Below are 20984 nucleotides of genomic sequence, written 5' to 3' on the forward strand. Positions count from 1 at the left end.
GTTATGTATTGCATGTTCAACCCAGTGTGCCTGTTCAACCAGCATTGCCCAAGCTTGTGTTCTTCATGCCAGAACCTCCTTCCAGAACCAGCATCTGCTGAGACCCATCACCATCAGGCTGCCTGGGACATAGAGAGTAACGCTTTCTGCTCTGAGCTAGGGTGAAATGAATTAGAAATGCTGCTGTGACTTAGCATTCAACTGTTCAGGGTTTATGTCAACTTGATGCATTCAAGCCCCAGGTTAGAACACTGTGCCCAGCTCAGAGCCAGCAGTGAATTTGGAGGCAGCACCTCTGAGCTATCCCCAGGCAGAACAGGAGTACATTGAGGAATTGAGCACAGCTGCAGACTTGATTCCTAATTTGTCACACAAGGTCAAGATATGGCAATGCTTCAGACTGTTTCAAGCAATGCTTGTGTTTCTTGCCAGCACACTGTATATTCTTACAGAAAATGCACCTACAGGCAAATGTACAAACAGCAGCTGCCATGTGCTCAGCAAGAGTCCAGGCACCAGCAAACACAGGGCCATGCAGATAGCGAGCTTGAGAGATGTAGTCCATGGTCCTCCTCCTTTATTCTACATGCATGCAATTCACATAATCAGAAATAACAGGAGCTCAATTTAGTGAGTCAGTCACTGCACAGACACCCAGCAGAGGCTGTTCCTGCCCTCTCTCACCAGGGACACACTGACATTGTGTGGCACTGCGTCCTAGCTCTGGTCCCACAGTCCAGCTGGGAACTGGGTGCATTGCTGCACTCAGACACAGCGTCCCAGTACTGAAGCCAGCTCAGAGACCTTGATGGAAAACATGCTTCCAGCTATGTGATACTCCTTGAATGCATGCAAATCAACTCCTGAATGTGCACAAGCAGGCTCACAGCCACAGACAAACTTCCATGTAGCCCAAAGGAAAGAAATCAGTTAGGACAGGGCTACCTGGACAATATGTGCAGCTCAGGAATGAGATCTTCCCCAAGGGCTCTTTGAAAGCAGATAGTGAGCAGGACACACACGAGGTGAATTGTGGTGGCAGCAAATTCCTCTCTTACCACTGTCATTCCCATCAGGCTTTCTCCATTTTAAGATGGGAGCCCAGGAGAAATGATGACTGCGAGCAAACTACCAGCACAGCAGTCTTTAAACTGTGAGGCAGGCAGGAGTAGGCCAAGGGCATGCAGCTGATCTCCAAGTTCCCATATGATTTAGGGTGGACACCTCGGTTTAGATGCCATCAGTTGCAGCAACATGATCTGCCTATACCATAGGTCTTGCTACAACTATAGGTAATAAAGCAATATAACAGGCAGCTTAGCAGCCCTGGTTTCCAGAGGCACCAGTAGCCACTCACCCTGCAAAAGCCAGCCCAGTATATTTTAATTCTAGAAATGCATTGCAGGTGGCACTCCCCTTGGATAGCACAAGAGTTGTGTTAAATAAATTGTGCTAGTCATTGCAGACCACAGCCAAAAGGGCTGCTGAGTCAGCCAGCCCAGCATCAGTTCCTCTCTACTCCAGTTCTTTGCTCTTCTGAAGTGCAGTAAATAAAACTTGTTCCACTGCCAACTTTCAGAGGTTGAAACTACCCTGTAGAAAATCTGCACCAATACTGCTTTCTCTTTAATATATTTCCTGTTTTTTTCACCGGAGGATCTAAGGGTCACCCCACAACACAACTCCTGGTGCTACTGGCACAGAGACCTGTGCTCACAGGAACACAGGCATCTAGCAGAGTTGGCCAGGGTATTCCAGCTGGGCAACTCACACCTCAGAGGAGCTTTCAAACAACATTACAATGAAGAGCTACGGAAATATGGGGAGTGACAGCATAAATTGTGGGTGTTTGAGAGTCAAGGAAGAGAAAAATGGTTGTGGTATCCCCACTGATTTTCCAGTTCCCTTTGAGGAAACCATTATTACCACAACCAAGAGAGTAAATTCTAAACTGAAAGAGATCTGTGACCCCTCATGGATACCAAAACAGGCAGGATCAAATTTGAGGCAATGTTTTGACTCTTCACCCAAACTACTTCACATGCCATTCATTCCCTCCTCCCTGGCCCACAGTTTTACACAGCAAGCAGCTCTGCTTTTCCTGCCCAGAGCTCCATTCCAATTACCTGTGGGCTGCAGAGAGACCACTACAGCTACACCACCATAAACCAGTGTAAGAGAAGGGAGAACCAGGCCCTTTGTCTTTAAAAGCTCAACACTGATTTGCATGGCCAGTATTTTCCCACTTAATCCTCTCCACTGTAATTCACAGAAGTAAACACTCTGCAGATGTAGTACCTGAATTTGGCCATTATTTTGTTAAAATATGCACACAGTGCTAGCCACCATTATTAATTCAAACACAGTCTTTATTCTGCTATTTTTAAAGAGGCAATAGCTGCAGCCTGCAGCCTGCATTAAAAATACCTTTCACACTGCAAAAAACAAAGACAGTGGAGGAAACACCACAGGCTACAACTTTTCTAGAATCACACACCAGTTTCCCTGATCATAGTAACTCTTCTGAACCCTCACACAATCCAGGGATCTGCACACTGCTTCCAGTTCCCCTTCACAGAATACATGGTAATAGCGGTGGAAAACAGGGCTGACTTCTTGTGATTCCTTGGAGTCAGCTGGAACCAACACTGTATCAACACTTTCCTCTTTCCTTTTAGTACCACCTTTCAGGTGCCAGGGAACCAGCAAATCTTGAGACTGAAAGGAGGTTCGGTTAGTGTGAACAGGCAGTTTGGAGTCTGCTCCTACTGGCCTTGCATCGCAGCCTTCGTCCTTCAAGTCATTAATGAGTTGGTCAGAACATGCTGAGTCTTGGCTGCTGCTTCCAGGCACTTGATCAGTAAGCAGTCTCTGGGTTGTGCCAGTATTGATTTCCTTTTCTTTGCCTTTACTACCATTCTTTTCCTTAAGGTATTTAGACTTCTGGTTTTTGTATTCTTGTTCCATTGCCCAGACATAAATGAGTGCCATTCCACCAGGTCTTAGAAGCCGGGCTAGTTCACGGATAGTAGCCAGTCTCCGCTCCTGGAAAGGAAAAGCAGAAACGTGAAGCTAGTACATAAACAAAAAGTAAGGAGAATGGCAGCAACTCCTCCTTACTGTCCCCCCAAGATACAATAAAAATTAAAAGTAAGGGATTTTTTCACTACTCATTTTCATTCATAATACAGTCCATCACTATGTGCAAGCCAAGACGTTTTTCTAAACACGGTTCTCACCGAAACACATCTTCAGCACAAGGATGGTCAAGCATTGGAACAGGTTGCCCAGGGTAGTGGTGAAGTCACCATCCCTGGAGGTATTTAAAAGACATGTAGATGTGGCACTTAGTGACACGGTCTAGTGCTGGACTTGGCAGTGCTGGGTTAACAGCTGGACTAGATGATCCAAAGGTCTTTTCTAACCTAAATGATTTTATTATTCTCTTTCCATTTGAAAATAGTCCTGTGCTGAGCATAACAGTCCATCTGAAAATGACGCATGCCTCTTCAAGAAGGTTATTCATTGTTTAAAATCCCAGATTTAAATCTACCAAACCTGATGATGCACACCCTAAGGTTGCAGTTGAAGGAGTCAGATTTACAGCTTAAACACAGGTCCTCTGACCACCCAAACAAACACATCAGCCTTCTCCAAAACAGACTTCTTTCTACTTTTTTATACTGGATTTGGAAACATTTGCTGCATTTCTGGTATTGAGAGATCCATGGGGCCCCAAGATGGCTTCATGGTCTAGAAGCTTGTTACCATCACACAGTTCCTGCCAGGAGAACTTTACAGAGCCCTGAGATAAAGCAGACCAGTGAGCAGTGTCCCTTTCATTCAGAGATGGAAAATGAATGCACAGAGGGAAAAAACCCAAAACTACAAGATCTGCCCAAGAGCCAAAGATCCGAGCCAGGAAGAAATATAGCTCCTGACTCCCAAAGCAGAGCCCCCTTCTCCTATGTCATTAATTGTAAGCAGACAAAAAGGAAACATAAACATTTAGACCAAAGCACCAGGAGGAGCAAGGGCATCTGACAAGGAGAGAGAGAATATGAACAGAAAAGTCTAAGAAGCAGCAGTAGCATAGCAGCTTAACTCTGCTCTGACAGCTGCTTACACTGAATGCAAATCTTCAACTTCTTCCCATTTTGGTCTTCCCTTTGCTTTCACTGTAGTATTAGCAGCTCTGCACAGCAGTACAGTAGCACAGTGGAACACAGGGAGGGGTGACTTACTGCTGTTGAGAAATGGTGTATTACAGCAATAGAAATGCAGGCGTCACAGGAACCACTGCGTATTGCCACCGACAGGGCATCACAGACAAAAGCCTGGAAATGCTTTTCTCCACAAATATCCACCAGGTTTTTGCTGCGATCACAGCCAACCTAGAACAGAAAGTCTTTCGTTAAGCTTTTCATAAGAGGATAATTACAAAACTGGAAAATGATTTTCACTTGATGCTTACAGTAATAGAGTCATCACAGTCTCCTACTGAGGGAACACATTTTAGTTTGAAATCAAAACAAGAGCGAGAGTGAGAAAATAGCCTTAAGAGGAATATATGGTTCCCAGGTATAGACAAGAAGAAAACAATCCTGATGCTAACTTAAAACAAAGCTGGAAGACTGGATAGTAAACAGCTCATTATACCACCCTGATTTTGATAGTAGACAGCTCATTATACCACCCTGATTTTGAACCAGCTTAAGATGGACCAGGTTTCAACCCAACTTTTCTTCAAAACTAATTCAAAGTATCTTGAAATCAGCAAAATGAGAAGTGACCTAACCTCAGTATTTTCTTTCCATTTCAATTGCCATTTGTTAACTTGACAACATTTGAAGCACCTAAATACTGAACTAACAAAAGCTGACCTACTAGTGCAAATGACCATCTGGTGACTTCGGTGGCATCACTATAGTATGTCATACAGTGACACTGATCACAATCAGGTTTTCTCACTTCAGTGGAAGTAAGGAAGTGCTCAGATACAGTCTTCTTACTCCTCAGTATCATGATCCACAAAAAATTTAAGCACAACATCATATTCCAAGGTTCTGTACAGTCCAGGTGAAATGACCCCTAAAAACCATTTCAGAACACCTCATAAAATATCTGGTTTTTGCCCCTTTAAACTTTGCCCAGTGTCCATGCCAAAGACAGCAAGACTTACCATCTTTGAAAAATCAGCATCTAGAAGAAGCTTTTTTACATGCTTGCAAAAAAACAATAAACCCAAACTGATCAATACCCTTTCTAAAAGAAAGAAATAGAGTGAGGCATGCACCACCCTCATTTTCACATCTGCCATGCACACTGAACACTCTAACCAAAGCCCTGCTACCAGGTTGTATATCGAACTCTGCTTGTATAAGAATATTAAATTTATTTTTGTTTTCAATGACCAGCAACAAGTAGATAGCAGAGAACAGGTTCAGAATCCTAAATAATTACTGCTGACGATATTTATTGCATTCAATACTGAAAGAATACTAAACCATCTTTGACACAAGAAGAATAACAAACAACTTGTTCTGCTTAATCAACCCAGCAGAGACAACAGTACTGCTAAAATTAAAAATCTCTTTTGCAGTGATTAAAATATATTTGTTTTCCATCATAATTTTTCATTTTATCAGTTCAAATCATTTTATCCTTTAGCCTACCATCACAGTTTTGAAGAAAACTAGAATTCTGTTCCAGTCGTATATCCTGAAAGCTTCCAGATGAGCTGCTTTCTAGTCAGGTCCCTGACTTTTGATCCAACGTAAATGAAACAGCTGTGAAAATGCCAACCTGACAACACAAGATAATCCTCCACAAAAATAGCACTATGAGTGTACATATTGTCCTGCCAGTTCACAATAAAAAGACCTGAAAAGATCAATCCTAGCATTGCTTTCTTCCCATGTATTTCTTGGCCTCTCACATTTACCGAAGCACTGAGTGAATAGAGTTGTTCATGAATAAAAAAAAGAAATTTGTGTTTACTTGGAAGTAAACATAAATCCCCATCACTTCACACTGGAAGCCAACTCAAGTGTCTTTAAATTACTCTGGCAACCTGCACTTTGGCAATTGCACACCTCATTACTGGTGCCTTTAACTACTTCTGCAATTAAGACATTAGCTTGCAGTACTTAATAACAAAACTCAAAGGACCAAATTCACTGCTGGTAGAAGGAGGGAGAAGAACACTTGCAGCTTCCACTGACAGCAAGCTTTCCCAGAAAGAATTGCTTTGGCCCTCCATATCTACAGAGAAAACAGGTTGGATAATGGAACGCAATCCTCTGTTCCCAAAATGACCTTGAAAAGGACTACAATGTATGTTGATGAAATCCAATGAACTGAGAATGAGAACAAAGGCATGACTGCCAGAATGCAAAGTCCTCATTTGCATCTAAATTATATCAAATATTATGAAGTCAGGCTTACTTGTATTGTCATACTTACTAAAGCCAGTGTTCACCCAACAGCAAAAAGATGCTGTTTTGCAATGAAAATGGAGACCTTGAAATAGATCACTTTGAATGCGCAGCTGCTCTACAATAGGTATCTTAGCCTAAACTTTGTGTTTTTAAATGTAAATGTGATAACAGGTGTTATGCATATATGCATAAATGGTGGACACAGGAAGTCACCACAGATGCCTGGTGCAGAAGCTAGGAAAATTTAGAATTATTTTACTACTATTATCTCTGTATAATATTTTAAAATAATTATAATCACACATTCCTGCATTTACTGGCTTACAAGAGACATGCATTCAGTAAAAACCAAAATACATTGGTTTCAGTCACTTAGAAAACAATAAGCTATCAATACCCAGATAACTTTCGTGGTGCAATGCCAGCTTGCAGCTGGAAAATGAGCCTATCTGTGGTTTTTATGAGTACAGAAAACATTTATAGCAAGGGCCAGAGACCCCAAACTCAGCTTTTCCCAATTCCGTTACTAACTGATTTCTACATTCTAAAGCATGCAGAAGCTTTGATGTGATGAAGCTTCATTTACAGAAAAGAGTTCAAAAGACTGTTTTAATTAACAACAGGTTTATTTTTCTCTTTCTAATTAAATATGTATTCAAACATTTTTAAAAAACCCTCAAAATATAACTGGAAAGCTTTAATTTTTGCCAGTCCATATCTCTAATTTTTATGCTCAGCACAGGATATTTATTGTCCTTGCTGACATCTTTTCCAGAAGAGTGCAGAAAGGTAGATGAACTACTATTAGTTCAGTGCCCAAATCCAACCAAATCTAGTACATCTCTTGGTGAGACAAGCTGTATACATTTTAACAGTTCTCCATTTCTCATTATCTATGAGTCTTCTCAATCATTTCTTATACCTGTTTTCCCAGTTTTCTAAATCAAATTCCTTGCTCAGTCCCATCAATTTCTCACATATATCTCAAATGGCATGGCTGACTATTCAGCTGCATCTACTCTTAGTGAGTCCACCTCTCCGCAAGTTGCTCTACTCTTTTTAGTATTTCCCCAAAGGAGGCTGGCTTCTCAGGCTTCTTGGATTTTTCACAGGCAACCATTCCCACAGTCCTGCTTTTTTGGGAAGTACCACCACCCTTGTCTTCACTGCTTTCTGTGATGTGGACAACAGCACACAAGAGCACCAGAATAGCCACAGAAACCTATGTACTGTGGCTGAAATCCACTTGGATTTCAGGCATTGATTTTCATTGTATCTGCATCCAACTCTTATATTAAGCCAGGAAATATTAGTATGGAGGCCTGTAACTCTGTAACTAGAAGCCCAGCAAACACAAAACCTAGGAAAGAAGCAAAGGTATGTTGTCATTCTGGCAAACCACACCCACTCTGGGCATGCTGGGTAACACAAACCTTGAGAAAATAAAAATAACAAAAAAAGACCAAGATAAAAGAGGAGAAGGGAGGGAGAAACAAATGTAACACCTGTGATTTGTTTGAGTTTGCAGCAGCCCTGTACTGCCTTCCTGGGAACAGATAACACAGGTAGATATCCCATCCTGCTCTCTCACGTTTCTAGGCACCTTCATCTCCACCGTTTCAGCCAGGAGTAGCTACAGTAAATTTTATAAAATCTACTTAACACAATGGTTTGGAATAGATCATTAGTGGGAAAAACACACTAAATAAATCACCTGCTTTGTAATGGTGTTGCAAATCTGGAAAAGATAAATTCTCTTGGAAGCTTAAATATAGGTAAAGACAGGTCGAGGTTGCCCACCATCATATATTTTCTTTCTACATTATCTCATTATAACTAACGTGGTAGAATTAGTTCATTTAAGTATCTGGAAACCTGATTTATTCAGCACATTAGAAAGCAATGAAGAAAACAACATCTAATTCTGAAATCCAGCCACCGAATGGAATTATGTGGCTCCCCAGAGAAATACCTCAGCTACAACTAATAGCATGAGAACCTCAAGGAACCAAATTACATTCCAGCAAACACACACACACACACACACATAGAAAAAGAGACGCCAGCACAACCACAGCAAGACAGACAAATCTCCTTGCTCCAGTTGGTCTGAGTCAGGTTTTTAGCATTCCTTTCACGTAGTGTTTTGGTTTTCCATTGCACATAGCCAGGGTGTCTCTGGAAACAAAGCAGTATGCCTAAGACGCGCAGTTCATTTCTCAATGACAAAGCAACAGAACCAAGCTGAGCGACTCAGCATTCATTCTGGGTTTATGTTGCTGTTGCCCAGTTCCTTCTGAGCTCTCTTCCCACATCTCTTATCAATTTAATGACTGCTATCCATTGAGAGAAAAGGGCAGGAAAGCTTCCTCCGTCTCGCCCTTCAATTGTTAAAATATGATGAACTTGCTCCAGGTATACCTTTACTAATTAGTTTTGTCCTTCCTGCTTTTACTTTCTACTAATAAGTCCTTGGGAGAGAAATCTGTTCTTAATAAGTATGAACCCAGTGCAACTATAATCCACCCAACATTATGCAACTATACCACAGCAAATATTAATCCTCTCTCTTCCCCACACCCTGGAAAAATCAAATTCTTATAAAGTTCCAGTGAATCCCAGTTTGGGACAATAATGCAGGAAACAGAGATGAACATCTTGCAGAAAAAGGGTGTCTTACAAGGTCTTGTGAAATATAAACTATATTACCAATTACCTTTGAATGACACACACTACAGAAATAGGAACATCTGTATTAAAGCAAATAATTTTGGCTCCTGCATAGCCACATTTTTTTTCCTAGCATCACTCTTCTGTCAAGGAGAGTAATTTCTTTACATATAAAGAAAAAATATCTACCCAATGGCATTTTCAGTTGTTTGCAACTGGATTTCCCACCAGTTTATTAGTTCAATTAAAAATGTAAACCACAAATTTGAAAGGTTTCAATGTCTTTCATTCACACACCAGCCCTGTGAGGATGTTGAACGTTCTTTTGGGGATTTACACATCACCACACCTACCTGAACACTGGAAACTAGGAGACAAAGCTAAAGCTCATAAAAATTGATGAGATCCTCATAATAATGTCAACTGGCTCTGGAATGAAACCTTTGTGGTAAGGGGGGAATGGCTAAGGCTCAGACACAGCATTCCATAAAACCCTGCTTACAAATATGAATATTAAGCTTGAAAGCACTTAAATAAAATCTGTTAAAATAATTCCCCCAAATGAGGTTGGGTGGGGAGAGAATTGTGGATAAACAACCCTAAAATCATGTCTCTCTTTTGCATTCATTCAAACAATAAAAAAGCTGGGCGAGACAGAAAAAAAGAGTAATCTGAAACTCTATTAAATTCAACCTTTCTCCAGTCTTTGTCCTAGCTACATCAGACATGGATTCCATCTCTAACTCAAACACTCTTAATCTGAATTTATTTGTCATGAAATTGCTGCTCTTTATTGCTGCTCTCTCACTGTGCCAGAATCATGCAGCCATTACGGCACTGTCATTTTTGCTGAGCATAGATGGACTTGTGCATTTCATTGTCACACAAGGATACTCAAGTGGATAAGGCTGCATGTAATCATCCAAAGAAACTGAAGCAAATACAATAGCATAGGCCACAGCAGAGATATGTTCAGACAGTGCCTGATGCTTAAAACCACCAAGAGAGCTACCTTAGCTTTGATCTACCATTAGCACTGCTACTTAAAACATAAAAGCATAAAGTAACCTTTACAGCACACTGCTTGCCTTCAGGAAGCAGTTACATCCATTCTCCTGAGACACTGTGCTGGTTTGTAGATGAAAATAAGCAAACGCAAAGTCTAAAGTCTGTCTCCACCAAGAACAACTACTTGTCACCAGTGGAAAATAAAATGTTGAGGGAGGCCAATTGAATGAAGCAATTCCCAGATTCTGTTTTTCAACTGTCTGAACTACTTCTTTAAAAGTTTCCTCCCTTTCACTGTTATTTTTCATGTTTTGTCTTTCTCCTGCAGACACATAAGGAATGAGGTAACTCCTAAAGTAATAGAGGAAAGGGGCTAGCTTTCCTTTGACTGCCAGCTGATATGTGATCTTTCTTTCCCTTAACTGGTTAACTGTGGGCTTCAGGAAACAGACTGGTGCTGCCAATTTTGGAACACAGCACCTTGCATTGATTTCACCTTAAAAGTCTACCACAAACCTCCACGAGTGCAATTTACCAAATTCATTCTAGGACCAGTTGATCTTCATGGGACCCTGATAAAAGCTGCTCCTCTCTAGTTAGGTATGCTGACTTTTTTTTTAATAGCAGTCAGGAGTGAAAGACTGAAAAGTACTGAACGTTAATAATTATATGCAGGCTACAGCAGTCAGTCATAAACATACCTACTTATACATTGCTGGATGTTATTCTAGCCTATAAGAACAGTAAGGGAAATAAATCCATTACTAATACAGACAGGGTTGTAAATAACAACTTATGTTTTTAGCTGAATATAAACAGCAAGAGAGAAACTCCTGAAACAGACAAATAACTCCAAGTTTTATTATCAATAATGAATGCTTTGCTCTACACAGAAGTTTTCAAGACTGATGGATTTCAAAGTGTTTCACAGTACAAGCATGTGAAAAAATCAGACAGATCTGGAACAGGGGAGAGCAGATACCATGATGCACACTCCTCTGAGATTTTCGGGGATTTAAAACAACAGGAATTTGTATTTTTTTTTTCCAAAAAGTCTTTGAAGTATTTGCAATAAAAACTATCTCTTGGTTCATATTTGTATGTGCTTCATCTCTCCCTGATAGGAAGGGGGAGAAGTAAAACTGGACTAAGTACAGACTGGGAGACAGGGAAAGAGAGAACATGAGCAAGAATGATGTCAGAACTGTCTAAAAGTGAAGAAAAGGGAGTGAGAGAAAGACCAGAACTCTATACCGAAGTTGAGACTTCCCGGTGAATTTTTTGCTGGCATACTTACTGGGCCTATGCACAGAGTCAGAGGTGGGACAGCCAAACATGACATCATTCACAAATGAGACATGCCACCAGGCCAAAAGGAACTGAAGAGGATATGTGAAAAATAGTGCTGCCCATGGAGATTTCAGGGACATGTAGAATGCATTACCTGTGCACGAGCCAAGTGAAAAAGTTCTTGGAAGCATTCAAATTGCCCAACCATTTTCTCTTTTAACAAGTTTATTCAACAACAAAAGGCTAAACCATCCGTTACAATTTTTCAATCCATTGCATCCATTACTATTTTTTTATTAACATATTTTGAATTGCAAAGCAAAAGTGGCTTTGAAAAAAAGAAAAGGGTAATGCACATAATGAACACACGTGGAAACCTAACACAATTGGCAATTGATCTTGGACCAGGAAACAGCTTTCTGTTCTTGGCATTCTTCCCACAACTGAACTTCCAACATGCTACAACAACACAACAGAATAAACACTAGAACCAATGAAAGGAAATGACAGTAGCTACTACTTACCATGTACAAATCCTCACTGATGCCTAGATATTTCCCATTACCACAACCAATATCAGCCACTATTGATCCTGTTGGCAGGGACCTGAGAAACTCTACAATTCGGGGCCATGGGCTATGCCTGGTACTGCTGAAGTGTGTGGCAATCTCTTCATACACCTTGTGTACATATTCTTGCTCCAGCTTTGAGGCCTCCATCTCATTGTGGGGAAATGAAGGTTGTACCAGTCTTTGCTGTCCTTTCTGGCTGTCACAGACAGATGAGTAAACTAGATATAGCAACAGTTAAAGAACATTAATTTTTTTAAGTGATTCGTTATGAGTTAAGTGCATTTAGTAAAATAAAATTAAAAGCGAAATATTAAAATGCAAAAATGCTTCATTCCTCCTATACCTTTTAAAAACTGAAATGCAGGTCAGACTGCAGAAGTGTTTGATGACCTGAAAACAAGCAACCTGCCCACATGTACCAGAGGCTGTCTGCAGTGATCATTAATCCTCCTATGTTAATGTTTTCAGAACTGAGATAGTGTCCCCAATGCCAAAGACCATGACATCATTGCAACTCAGCCTCTGAAATTCTGTTCTGAGGGCACAAATGGACTTCAGTTCTATGTAATCATTGAGCCACCTGTCTATTATTATCTGTACTGCCCTAAGGCACTTACATGGCTCTATCACTGCAGATTTGTCTGCTTCTCCTTCTCTAATGTACTTACTTTCACAAAATTACAGGCCCAATAAAAAAACAATCAAAACTGAGATATAGTAGTTACTTCTGAAGAATAGCAGTTATTTCTATTCTGTTACATTATTTAAGCACTTGAAGTGTCAATGAAATGGAAGATTCCAGATTACCTGCCTGGCTTTGGAGCAAGCCAACTGACTCCTTGTATAGAGAAACTCCAGCAACCACATGAATGCAACCAACTTAAGCCATATAGTATGCCTAACCCTGAGCCATCCAGGAATGGCTACGAGGACTGCCAAAACTACCCAAAGGAATAAACTGATTTGTTCAAACCAGAAAAAGCTTGTGTATTGGTGATAAATAACAATTTTGACTTGAAGACTGCCTCAAGACACTTACTGCAATTGCAAGGGCTTCTCCTCACTTTCCTGAATGTAAATGATGTCCTCGTTTCCCTTCGATTTAATGTTATATCTCCAACATCAGCAGTGATTGTTCCAACTTTTTGTCCAAGCTCAGATGCTTGAATGATATCATATTTTCGGGGTGTGATCCTAAAATAAAGTAATACAAAATAAAGGTATAATTCAATTTGCATCAGAAAAAAAACCCAATCCATCTTTGTAAGAAGGTAATTCTTATAAACTAAGACAAATGTGATTACAACATGCTATTTAACATACTACTGTTTCTCAGTTTTCTACTTATTCAATTTTAGAGACAAAAGAGTTGACACAAACTAATGACATTAAAGTGTTGTTTAATTTTAAGTAATTACATTTCCCTGCCCTCCCTCCCTTTTTTTCCATAAAGTTTGATTGTTTATATGTCTAGGACTTAATTTTTTTAATATATTTATTTTTGTCCTGGTTTTGTCTGGGATAGAGCTAATTTTCTTCTTAGTATCTGTGCTAACAGTAACAGTGTTGTCTTTTGCACTTAGTATGAGAATAATGTTGAAAAAACACTGATGGTGTAGCTATTTCTCAGTAGTGCTTAATCTAAGTGAGAACTTCTCCGTTTCCCGTGCTCAGTCAGAGGGCACATGGACAAGAAGCTGGGAGGGAGCCTGGCCAGGACAGCTGACCCAAACTGGGGATATTCCATAACCATAGTGTGTCCTGCTTAGTATACAGACTGGGGGGAGTTGGCCAGGAGGCACCCATTGCTGCTTGGGACAGGCTGGGCATCAGTCAGTGGGTGGTGAGCAACTGCACTGGGCATCACTTGTTTCACTTGGTTTTCATTCCTCTCTCTCTCCCTTTCACTACTATTGCTAGCATTGTTATTATTATCATCATTGTGAGTGCCATTATTGTATTTTATTTTGTTTCAATTATTAAACTGTTCTTATCTCAACTCACAGAGTTTACTTTTTCCCTCCAATTCTCCCCAGCAGGGTGAGGGGAGTAAGTGAGCAACTGCATTGTAATTAGTTGCCAGCTGAGGTTAAACCATGACAATGTGACATAAAAATATGTATGGTAAAGATAGAATATACTACTAAAAATGGTGGCTATGGGTATAAAAGCATAGAATTGGCTGAGGTCTACATTAGCAGATTGAAGTTTCTTGTTGCAAATGGGTCTCAAATGAATTCTGCTTTACAACAAAATTGCTTTTCCGTTTATTGACAGCAGAAAATGCAAAGAATTAAGCTCTTGGGAGATCTATTAAACTGCTTAAAGGGAGAATTTCTGTTGTAGATCTTTCTTGAGCAAAATCTACCTAGCAAGCAAGCAAGCAAACTGGAAACAGAGCTTCTTAAGCTACTTCTGGGTTTGGCATGGGTCTTAGAGGAACACAAAAATATTTTTACATGTACAAAATTAATAAAATTAAAGTGATGATGAGCTCTCTAATTTTATGAAGAGGTTTACATTATGAAAAAGTACCAAACCCAAGAATTTTTAATAGCTCTACAAATGGATCTCTCTCAAAGTTGAGAAATGGAAAATGAGAAAGTAAAATGAGAAACACAACATGTGAGAAGAGAAACAGCTGCATCTACATGTAACTTCCCATCACTTGCAAATGGGAAAAAGTGGATATTCTTGGAACAAAATGGAAACTCTTCAGGGAAATAGCTCAGCACTTCAAAGCTGTTATTGTCACACTGAAACGCTTCCTGAACTTAGTCATCAAGGAGATTACTGCAGAAGTTTCTTGAAGAAAAAAACAAACAAACAAACAAATCATCTCTAAGGAATTGCCCTCTCAGTGAAGCCCGTTCAAAAATGCCGACTTCCAAGTAATTGACCCTCAGCAGGACAAATTCTCAGCATAAAATTGACTTCCATATTTGTTAGTTGAGTTAAACCCTCGCGTGTCGAACTAAAAGGGGGGAAAAAAAAGGTGTCTGACATTTTTATAAAGCTGGCCATTCAATCTCGCCTCAAATTTGTACCAGATCTTTTTTGCAGGTCACATGAAACTGTCAACCAGTGCCTGTACTTAACCAAGAACGACCCAAATGCCGAGAAGACATCCTGCAGCCTGATAAGCATTCCTGTACTTTGCTGTATGCCAGCTTTCCTGCTGCAGGAAAGCTGATTTCTCATGCAGTATCAGGGAAAAAGAGTGCAGGTCCTTTCTGCCTGAAAGTCAGGAAGCAGCATATTGATGCTCCATACAAATGTTGCAAAAAGGAGACATTGAATAGCCTGAAGAATGGAAATCTCCCAAGGTAGCCATGGAAAGAATGGAAATCTCCCAAGGTAGCCAAGGAACTGCCTTGCTCACAGCAGATAATGGAGCTATGATGAATTAATCAGCTGAGGATGCCCAAGACTCCCTTGACAGCAGAACTTCAAATCCTGAGTTAGAAGATTTTTTATTTGATTTTCTTTTGTACCTGCATCAATAAGATAAGACATTAGGTCTTCTTTTTCAAGGTTTTGGTTTCAACCTTAATAATTTCCTTTTACCTATATGACAAGCAGGAACTCTGGATAAAGGCTAGGCTAAAAACAGGATTCCCAATGCCAAAAATAAAATGCTCCACACCCTCTTGCTTGGCACAGAGGAGTTTTACTATTGCAGTGTCATGAATGGAGTTTTGCCAGGTTACCCAACCAAAAATGAAATTCATCGGAAAAAACCATCACAAATGAACCTCATCAGAATAGTCAGAATTTTATTTTCACCTATGAGACAAAAAACCCATACATCTTTTGTCCTCCTTGATGACACTGTATAGCTTATTTCTAAATCATATGTTTCTCTTTCAGAGAGAACTGAACAAAAATCCTTTTTTCGTGCACTTTGTTAATGGGATCAAAACTAAGTCTCTAATTCCTTGGTATCCAAGTATACACATCAAAAACATTTCCAGAATAATTTCAAAACTGACTCTTTTGCTCTCTAATTTGATTTCTGTGGTATAGATAAAAGGCATCACAACTGACCTTAACCACCTTTTGACATTATGCGTGCAAGTGAAATAACTACACTTTCTCACTGGATGATTAATCTTGTTGATTGCCATACTATGTTCCACTAGCATGATGAAAAGGTTACTCCTGTTGAGTATCTTGACCCACTACCACTTTTAAAAATATACAGGAAAACCATTCTTAGGAAAGGTGGGCAAGCACTGGGACAGGAATCACTTATATGTAAGTAGAAATACCCGAGATCTTAATTTCAAACGTAGTTTGTCATTGGTTCTCAAAAGACAACCATCACTTGAAGGTACAAGTGAGTTAAGTAATAATCTCATTCCAGTTCTTAATAGGCAGGTGCACTATCCCAACTTGAATGCCTGCTAGCATGTACTGCAAGTGCTTGGCATGCATCCTTCTGCCTCCTGGGAGTGTGGCTGCCCAGGGCCAGCTTGGAAGGAGCACAGCTGGTAGCCTTGGAGAAAGTTGATGTCTCAGCAAGGGCAAGCCCTCCTTCCCCGGGAGATGCTTTTAAAGGGAAACTACCCCACTAGGCCTTGCTCTAGTTACATCCCCAAATGCATCCCCAGCTCTGCCTGTGCATGGCCACTGTCTGGACCCCCAGGGTAACATTCCAATCTGGCCTCAGCCCAGCCCCATGGTGCTGCCTGATGCCTGGGGTTGGGGACTGCCCACTGACAGTGTCACTGACTGCACTCTCTTCTCAGCGTCGTAGATAACCTTTCCAAAAGACGACTGACAGTACTTGACAGGACAGAATAAGAAGCTTATAACGCTGGTATCCATGTTCAGTCCTGTATGTCGAAAACCAAGGGACTTCACTGCCCTGGGCTTCTATAATGGTGCACATCAGAAGTACCAAGTGCTTTCTACAACTATTTATTTCATGAGGGAATATACAGGTGGTATAAGAGCTCTATAAAAATGAACAACGTAAAGGTCATCAAGGAGTTCGTATTCATCCTTCTTCATAATACAAATTAACCAGTAAAATTAAAAGGTAGAAAATTTTCTGCCAATAAAAGGATTTGATGGTTAATTTACACAGAATGTAATTAGTGTCTCCAATTGACTGCTGAACCAGTGACAGCTTGGGTCAAACAAAGGAAGTAATGTTTACCATGGGCATTTCTGTCCAATATGAGGGTTTCCATATTCTCCTGAAGTGCATTACTGTCAGCCTTACATCTTGTCAAGGTTTCAGCCTTTTTGCCAATTTCAGCAATCCTATTGTAAGTATCTCCCAGTGGGTCACAGTTTAAAAAGTATGTATTTAAATTCTATAATAGGCAAAACATCAAGACATATTTCAAGAGATCTCTTTCCAAACCTGCTCAGTACAATGCAATCTTATCGGCAGCTAAAATGTCCCTAAAGCAGTTGGGAATAGCTCAGGAAGACTACCCTTTGTTACCCTCATGCCCTCTGTGCAAGGGAAGTCACTCTCCTAAACCAGCCCCTCTCTCAAGCCTTTGGCATATGTGATCCAATGGGAAAAGCTGTGAGCTGAAAAGAGAGAAAGGAAAAGATGAAGATAATTGCACTAAAATCAATTCTTTGCCAGCTCAGAGTTATTAAGAACTTTCACACTGCCAATATAAGAGAGTGAGATTTCCCAGTGAACTTCACTTGTGATAGCAGCAGTAAACTACACCTCTGGGACTAGCAATCAGCTTCCTAAATCCCCAAGTTTTATAATTTAACCTGAGCAGCAACTGAGCAGAGGAGTGAATTTGTATATTAATTATAAAACTTGACTTGATTTCTTTCAGAGCAATTTTAAATACAGAATGTCATTAATAAAGCAAACAAACAACATTTTTTGTTCTTCTACTATCAGCAATGCAGGGACTTTTACCCATGTGTCCACAGGTATCTGGATTCTCCAGTCATCACCAATAAACTGCATCGGGGCAGCAAAATTGCCACAGTATGGCCATCAGGGTGTTTGAAATCCATCACAATCTAAAAAGAAACAAAACCAGTCACTGTGAATGAGCGTGACTTACAGAGCTTCATATACATAGCAGGTATTCTCAAGTCCTAGCTTTGTTTGCCTCTCTAACGTGTTCAACCGAATATTGCTACGGAACAGCTGCATATTTCCTAGGGATGCAAAAGTCTCCAGGTCTCCTGTCGTAAAGATCTCTCCCCTTCAGCACTGTGTTCAAAAACCTCAGGCAGTCACAAATATATGCATATATAATTAAAATTGTATATATATAAATGTATATAAAATTTTATTTTCACAGTAAAAACTTTCTCTGTAAGAACACAGTAGCACAGGTTCAATCTCTACGTGTACCTGTGAGGGAGGAAAGGATTACTACCCTGCAACTAAAGGCAACTGCATAAGAGGAAGAGAGGGTTCATTTGCTGTATCTAAGACCATCAGTTACTGTGTTTTTGTGATATCTATGCAGAGAGACAAGTTTCTCCACAGGGCTATTCATCCTAGTGTAAAATGTAGAGCTAAGTGATGTGGAGTGGCCCTATACCCTCTGGAAATGCTTATCCATTCCAGCAGACTGAGCTGAGACAATTAACTCTGTAGATACATAACATTTAGATAAGAAGTATTAGGTGAGGGAAATAATTTCCAACTTGCCCACATTCTCGGAGGTTTGCAGCACAACAAGCACATGCAGTCTCCAAAGATCCTGACTAACATGCCAACTACCAGACCATCCTTTTATTATTTGCCATCTGGCTTCTAGCCATGGCAATATATTGAGGTAACGCTTTCAGTTTTATTCCAATCTCACAGCCCAGATGGCAGTGGTACATTTTGCTTTCGCTTGGGCTAGGAATGTTATCCTTTTACATTTCCCAAATGAGAGAAACTCTTGCTGTGGAAAATAAGGAGCAGGTAATTTAAGCAAGCCAAACAAGTTACAGAAGACTTACTGAGAAAGAAAAGTGGTCAAAAACGATTCAAGTCAGCAGTTCCTGGTACACTGGAGAATTAGCACCATGAAAGTGCTGCCACCTGATTTGTAACCTACTAAGTATGCAATTTAAAAGCAGACTTACTACAGTATGCCAGATTGAAACAAATTGAGCAGTTCTGCTTCTGCATACAGATGCATTTAACAAAGAGAAAACAGTGGTGCAACGATCAGTCATTCAGCACAAAAACACAGCAAGACAGAGACTGAATAACCAAGACTTTTAAACACTACAAATTGCCACTTACAACAATTACTATTTAATGTTGTGCACACTGAAGCAAATGACAAGGGCATTTACATTTTTAGGAAAAAAAATTATTTATGCTGTAGTACCACTCACATAGAGTGATACAGCTTCTCCTATTGGGCTATCTAAATTTAAGGCAAGAAGTGACAAGGATAAGAAACAGCAGGGTTGAAAGGGGTGGAGAGATATGGGGGAAGAGGAATAAAGCACAACTATAAGCTCTGATTATGAAACACTTCAATAGCTACAAAATAGATGAATGGCAGCCACTTGGAACTGTACTCCTTCCCTTGCACTTTGCAATTTCTAGGTAATGTCAAAGAAGCATGGAGTGAAAAAGGAGAAAACACAGTGGCTTTACAAATCTGATGGGGAGGTTGTCCCATAAAGCATGAGCAGCACCAACTTTCTGTAAAAAGATGTAGCTGTTTGGCAAGGCAAATAAACCAGAAGATAACTAATCACGACCAACAGACAAGGAAAGGAAAAGCATGGAAAGAAAAGAAATAAGGAGTGAAGTGGTAGGATGAAATGGGTGAGATGATATCTCAGTTTGTCTTTTGCCTCTCTGGGTCACTGCTGCTGAGGACAGGTGTGAGGGGACAAGACAGTATGGCAAAATAAACTGAACACAAGCATGTCCGGATTCCTTCCTGGAGGCTCCGCCACCCCACTGTCCGTCTTTCTGGGTCAGTAGTAGCTACAAAGCTTGGTTTTTGCAGAGCTTTTTACCCATGAGTCAATGAAGAGACCTGTACTGGGTCCCCTACACTTCCAGTTCCCATTTCCCTTCAGGGCCCAAAAGAGGACCTTGTTCCCTTTCACTTGCACATGCCAGGCTCCATATGAAGTAGTGGGAAACAGTACCTCCAGCTCCCTGCTTCTGTGCTGCTTCACCTCATGCATCTCCAATTCCTTTTCCCCCATCAACTGCATGGCCCCAGAGTCTCTTCACAGAAGATGCTCCACAAACCCTGTACTGTTAACAACTGCATCCAAACCAACAGAGGTTCAGAGTGCTCTGTAATAGATAACACATTGGGAATGACAGGCCACAAAACTATCCCTGGTAACTGGATTTTCAGGCAGCAGTGGCAGGAAAATAGAGAAGAGAAGAGCATGTCCTCCTGGTTGAATTTCAGCTACTCTAACCCAATAAGAAATATGTGAAACAAAATTTATGATGCTGCAGAATTTGAGGCTGAAAACAGGAGATTATCTCTGTAACATCCGGTAAGTCTAATCCTCACTAGCACAGGATCCCACCTCTGTTCCTGCTCCCTACTTTTCTGTACTGTACTGTAATCTCACATTGTGTGGCTGCTTCCCATGACATGGGAAGGAAAATATAAATAAAGGACTAATTTACTTGCAAATGGGCAACGACATTAAGTAATTAGTAGTAATTAGAAGAGCCAAAAATCCAAATGCAAAACTGACTTTTGCTTATGAAGCAGACTGAGGTCTTCAGCTAGAATATATTACAGTTTTGCACTTTTTCTATTAACAACAAATTTGACATTGCCATTGAGACAGAGAATCAAATTTAAGGAACCTACTGTGAACCTTTGAAGAAAATCAGTGCAATTCCTATGCTTCACTCATTTAGATTAACTGTACCTGAATGCTTAAAAAAAACAAGCAAGAGTACTTCTTCTATCCTTTGTTTAGAGCACAGGAAAGAACATTTCACCCAGAAGGGTTTTTGAAGAACTCTGTTCTTATCTCTGACAATTCTATTACTGACTGAAGTAGATAACAT

At 40.3% G+C, this 20984-nt stretch overlaps 1 protein-coding gene across 3 annotated transcripts in view; it reads right to left on the reverse strand.

Annotated features, from left to right (window-relative positions):
* Positions 1 to 2348: 2348 nt before the first annotated feature.
* Positions 2349 to 20984, reverse strand: part of ALKBH8 (alkB homolog 8, tRNA methyltransferase) — a 46155-nt gene continuing 27519 nt past the window's right edge. For all 3 annotated transcript variants that reach the window (XM_029960981.1, XM_029960979.1, XM_029960980.1), the window contains exons 8-12: positions 17883 to 17989; positions 13020 to 13174; positions 11933 to 12198; positions 4245 to 4394; positions 2349 to 3045 (exon numbers count right to left, since the gene is read on the reverse strand). In XM_029960981.1, the coding sequence (XP_029816841.1) occupies positions 2473 to 3045; positions 4245 to 4394; positions 11933 to 12198; positions 13020 to 13174; positions 17883 to 17989 (1251 nt within the window). In that variant the 3' untranslated portion in view covers positions 2349 to 2472. The remainder of the gene's footprint in view (positions 3046 to 4244; positions 4395 to 11932; positions 12199 to 13019; positions 13175 to 17882; positions 17990 to 20984) is intronic.

The sequence above is a fragment of the Manacus vitellinus genome, unplaced genomic scaffold (genome assembly GCF_001715985.3).
Source record: "Manacus vitellinus isolate BGI_N305 unplaced genomic scaffold, ASM171598v3 scaffold_2_pilon, whole genome shotgun sequence".
NCBI lineage: Eukaryota > Metazoa > Chordata > Aves > Passeriformes > Pipridae > Manacus > Manacus vitellinus.